This window comes from Gymnoscopelus braueri, assembly GCF_963280865.1.
Source record: "Gymnoscopelus braueri genome assembly, chromosome: 6".
NCBI lineage: Eukaryota > Metazoa > Chordata > Actinopteri > Myctophiformes > Myctophidae > Gymnoscopelus > Gymnoscopelus braueri.
Genome location: NC_137607.1, coordinates 1,037,608 through 1,042,914, shown reverse-complemented (window position 1 = coordinate 1,042,914; position 5,307 = coordinate 1,037,608). Strand labels below are relative to the sequence as shown.

At 46.3% G+C, this 5,307-nt stretch overlaps 1 protein-coding gene across 1 annotated transcript; it reads left to right on the top strand.

Annotated features, from left to right (window-relative positions):
* Window positions 1-1,503: 1,503 nt before the first annotated feature.
* On the top strand, window positions 1,504-4,532 carry s1pr1 (sphingosine-1-phosphate receptor 1). The gene is made up of 4 exons (XM_080430832.1): window positions 1,504-1,855; window positions 2,261-2,390; window positions 2,576-2,830; window positions 3,752-4,532. Exons 1-4 carry the CDS (start codon window positions 1,569-1,571, stop codon window positions 4,232-4,234), a joined length of 1,155 nt encoding a protein of 384 aa, XP_080286958.1. The 5' UTR covers window positions 1,504-1,568; the 3' UTR covers window positions 4,235-4,532.
* The last annotated feature ends 775 nt before the right edge of the window (window positions 4,533-5,307 follow it).

Sequence of the window (5,307 nt, the reverse complement as noted above, 5' to 3'; positions counted from 1 at the left end):
CCCCCCCCCTTTAGAACAGCCAGAACCCCCCCCCCTCCCCTTTCGAACAGCCAGAACCCCCCCTTTAGAACAGCCAGACCCCCCCCCCCTTTCGAACAGCCAGAACCCCCCCCTTTAGAACAGCCAGAACCCCCCCCTTTAGAACAGCCAGAACCCCCCCCCCTCCCCTTTCGAACAGCCAGAACCCCCCCCTTTAGAACAGCCAGAACCCCCCCCCTTTAGAACAGCCAGAACCCCCCCCTTTAGAACAGCCAGAACCCCCCCCCCCCCCCCCACCTTTAGAACAGCCAGAACCCCCCCCCCCCTGACCCCTTTTAGGACCCCCAGAACTCAGAGTTACGGAGCTGAAAGGGTCCATTTGGAACCAAGGAACCCTGAGGGTCCCTGGACCACACTTTGAGACCCACATTATGTCTCTCTTACAGTTTAAACATGAATTGGACTGTCGGGTGAAACATTGTAACTGTACGTCCAAAACCTTCCTTTTTTATCATTATTTATAAACATTTCCACTGCTGTGTGATTCCTGTTTGATGAAGTAGAGCTTTAAAACTATGGAAACACAAGCTTTCTGTGCAACTCTGACGTTATACTATTTTATTAACAACAACAACCACACAGATGTTTATTTAAAACATGTTGAAATGCCTTTCATACTATGTTTATACTATTTATATCTGTTTATGCTTGTTTTGTTTTTCTGACGTGAATTGTTCCAGTTTTAGGATTTATTTATTTAAATTTACACCGATTTTTTTTTTCACTATTTATTTCATACTTTTATGAACGTTTGCCGTCTCTCTCTATGACAACCTGCTTAGAGGAGGAAACAATCTACAATCTTAAATGTGTAAATCTGTATAAATGTACTATTTTACTATTATGATCCATCTAACCCCTTGTGCAGGATTTAAACTTATAGAGAGTATATGAGGTAATAATATTATAGTTTAAGATCATTCAATCAGATAAAAAGCTACAGCTGTAACAATGAATCAAATGATATAATGAATCACTAATAAACACAATTAGAGACGGCGGGTGATGATTCGTTTCACTGTTTGCAGTGATCTGACCCAGTGGTTCTCAAAGTGAGGTCTGGGGAAAGTTTTCAAATAATTGTTGTGGAGTAAAAGTACAATATTTGTCTCTGAGATGTAGTGGAGTAGAAGTAAAAGTACTGAAAATTGGAAATACTCCAGTAAAATAAAAGTACCTAAAAATTGTACTTAAGTACATGTACTTGAGTACATGTACTTAGTTACTTTACACCACTGTTCTGTTTGTTGACCTCTTCAGTAGAGCTGCTGGTAACAGCTCTTTAAAAGGTTCTCAGTCACATCATTAAGATAATTAAATCATGTGTTTTGTGTGTTTGTTCTCAGGACATTAAACATGGGTTCTGGTGAAGGTTTCAGAACATCTCCTCATGCTGGTGGCTATTACTTGACGTGAGGCGCCCTCTGGTGGACACAGCGTGCAACAGCAGACAGCAGACAGGCAGGCAGACAGACAGCAGACAGATAGACAGAGACAGACAGGCAGACAGACAGACAAAAGGTGACATCATGGCAGAGCCGGTTTACTCAGACCTGATCGCCACTCATTACAACTACACTGGGAAGTTCCGTAAGGTGGAACACCAGGACTCTGGGCTGAAGGCCGACTCTGTGGTCTTCATCATGGTCTGCTGTCTGATCGTCCTGGAGAACGTGCTGGTTCTCACCACCATCTGGAGAACCAAGAAGTTCCACAAGCCCATGTACTACTTCATAGGAAACCTGGCCCTGAGCGACCTCCTGGCTGGAGGCGTTTATACCGCTAATATCCTGCTGTCTGGAGCCAATACATACAGGTAGAGTTAACAACCGCTTTAGATACCTTAAATATTATTATTTATAATGCTAATATCCTGCTGTCTGGAGCCAATACATACAGGTAGAGTTAACAACCGCTTTAGATACCTTAAATATTATTATTTATAATGCTAATATCCTGCTGTCTGGTTAACTCCTACTCAGTGGTTCCTCAGAGAAGGCAGTATGTTCATTAATATTAATGAATTAACAGTAATTATAATATAATTACAGGTTAACTCCTACCCAGTGGTTCCTCAGAGAATGCAGTATGTTCATTAATATGAATGAATTAACAGTAATTATAATATAATTACAGGTTAACTCCTACCCAGTGGTTCCTCAGAGAAGGCAGTATGTTCATTAATATGAATGAATTAACAGTAATTATAATATAATTACAGGTTAACTCCTACCCAGTGGTTCCTCAGAGAAGGCAGTATGTTCGTAGCTCTCGCTGCCTCAGTCTTCAGTCTGCTGGCCATCGCCATCGAGCGTCACCTGACCATGCTGAAGATGAAACTACACAACAAGGTGTGATTTATGAACCCATTGATTGATTGATTGACTTCTTTATTGACCAGAAAACAAATGTGCAAAAAAAATAGTCCTTTCCCACACAAGTTTTAAACCTGTCTGTCAACCAATCACATCGTTTACAGTCCTGTCAACCAATCACATTGTGATAACAGAGCCCGCCTCTCTCTCTGGTCGCCCAGGGCAACACGTGTCGTGTGTTCCTGCTCATCAGCACGGTGTGGATGATCGCGGCTGTGCTGGGAGGCCTGCCTGTGATTGGCTGGAACTGCATCGACAACATGGCGCGCTGCTCCACGGTGCTGCCGCTCTACCACAAGACCTACATCCTGTTCTGCACCACCGTGTTCAGCGTCATCCTCATGGCCATCGTGGTGCTCTACGCCCGCATCTACGCCCTGGTGCGAACGCGCAGCCGCAAGCTGGTGTTCCGCAAGGTACGACCTCTGATAGGGATCAAAATCCCTCTGCAATATTCTTCTGTTGGTATTCACCGTTTAGAGCTTCAAGTGCTGACAGGTGTGTGTCAGTCACAGGTGTGTGTCAGTCACAGGTGTGTGTCAGTCACAGGTGTGTGTCAGTCACAGGAGTGTGCCAGTCACAGGTGTGTGTCAGTCACAGGAGTGTGCCAGTCACAGGTGTGTGTCAGTCACAGGAGTGTGCCAGTCACAGGAGTGTGCCAGTCAGTCACAGGTGTGTGTCAGGTGTGTGTCAGTCACAGGTGTGTGTCAGTCAGTCACAGGTGTGTGTCAGTCACAGGTGTGTGTCAGTCACAGGTGTGTGTCAATCACAAATGCCACGTTTGTCCCTTCAGGATCAGGCCTGTGCAATAGGGGAGCACTATACCCACACAGTTAGCTGTGTTGCTCATTCCAGGAATGCACAATCCTTACAAGTTGTACCTCGTTGTAAAGGTGACTAATCAGGCTTTCCAACGATATGAAATACAATCCCAACCAACTAGTCTTAATGAAGGGGAGAAATAATCCACCGAAATTTTGACTGAAGTTTTTTTTAGGAGTTTACTTTAGAAGTTCCATTGATCGCAATACATTTTTCAAGGGTTTAAAGAAAACCAAACCAATACCAAATCTGAAATCTGTTTTGTCAATAATTTTTGGGGCCCACGTGCAGTACCCTCGCAGTGGGTTCAGAACCGTTGTGTCGCTACTCCTAGCTTCACCCTACAGTACTTCTCTACTCCTAGCTTCACCCTACAGTACTTCTTTCATCTGTATCTGTAACCCTAACTGCTATAATGCCTCCGGCAACTGACATCCCCCCACGGGATCAATAACGGTCTGTCTGTCTGTCTGTCTGTCTGTCTGTCTGTCTGTCTGTCTGTCTGTCTGTCTAAGGTTGCCAACAACGGGCGTGGGGGGAACGCCGGCGGCGCCAGCAGCGGCAGCAGCAGTAAGAGTTCGGAGAAGTCGATGGCGTTGCTGAAGACGGTGATCATCGTGCTGAGCTGCTTCATCGCCTGCTGGGCGCCGCTCTTCGTGCTGCTCATGCTGGACGTCGGGTGCGAGATCCGCATGTGTCCCGTCCTCTACAAGGCCGAGTGGTTCCTGGCGCTGGCCGTGCTCAACTCGGCCATGAACCCCCTGATCTACACGCTGACCAGCAACGAGATGCGCCGGGCCTTCCTCAAGACGCTGCTCTGCTGCGTCTCCTGCCTGAGGCCCGCCGTGGCCAAGTGCTCGTCCCGCTCCGCCGCCGGTGTGGAGTTCAGCCGCAGCAAGTCGGACAACTCGTCGCATCCCAACAAGGACGGAGACGGCGACTATAACTCTCCCCGGGAGACCATCGTATCGTCCGGAAACGTCACCTCGTCCTCATAAACGACCTTCAGCCTGCGTCCGGGGCTCTTCTTCTTCTACGGTTACAGGAACTTCAGTGAAACCGTAACGGATTTGTTTTCACGGGTTCTGGATTAGTTTTTTCCCCGTAACGCTAAGCGACTCCGTGTCAGAGTTCTGGGAACCTGTGGGAGGAGCAAGCGGTGCTTTTGCTCTGGATTGGTCCATTTTTTTTGCGGAAATCGTTTTTTTTCTCTTTTTCCCCGTTCATCCCCTTCAGGACGGTTGTGGTTCTGATGGAAACAAACAAACTTCACAGGTTCTGGAAGGTTTCTGGGTTTAACCCTTCATAGTCCAATAGAGCCGTTAGACTCCGCTGTGCGATGACAAGAAATGATCTACAAGCTCAGCTACGGTTGACTGTTGTACCACAGAGAATACATGATCTACAAGCTCAGCTACGGTTGACTGTTGTACCACAGAGAATACATGAGGCTTAAACAGCATTCAGAGGGTTTTGGTGTGTGTGTGTGTGTGTGTGTGTGTGTGTCTGTGTGTGTGTGTGTGTGTGTGTGTGTGTGTGTGTGTGTGTGTACAGTAAATGGATGAACTGTAGGGTTGTACAGGAACTTCTCTCACCTGACAACTGGTTCAACTTACAAACCAATAGGAGCTCTGGGAAGGAGGGACAATAACACAATACAGCCAATCACAACAGAGCACTGGACCACAGAGAACCAATCAGATTGGACCATCATCTCCCACCTGGTAATAAAGAAGCACTTATAGATGAGAAGCGTAGAAACGTCTCACTTCCTGCATGGTGACACCACTTCCTGCATGGTGACATCACTTCCTGCATGGTGACACCACTTCCTGCATCGTGGTGTATTTCAGAGTGAAACGGGATGAGAAGGCGGGACTTAACGTTGGGACAATTTGATTGGAACGTTGAAAAAGAGTGCGTGTCCAAACAAACAAGAGATTTACAGTGGAATGATTGGCGGGTGGATGTGGTGATATTATTGGTTAGTTTGATCGGTTTGATCTTACTCAATCACACGCCATTTTGTTTTGTTTTACAGGAACAAAAACGTTGTTGATTTTGATATAAG

Excerpts from the sequence above, each read along its gene's own strand:
- s1pr1 (XM_080430832.1), top strand. The coding sequence starts at position 1,569 with ATGGCAGAGCCGGTTTACTCAGACCTGATCGCCACTCATTACAACTAC. Across the intron at positions 1,856-2,260 it reads TCTGGAGCCAATACATACAG|GTTAACTCCTACCCAGTGGT; the intron begins GTAGAGTTAACA and ends ATATAATTACAG. Across the intron at positions 2,831-3,751 it reads GCAAGCTGGTGTTCCGCAAG|GTTGCCAACAACGGGCGTGG; the intron begins GTACGACCTCTG and ends TGTCTGTCTAAG.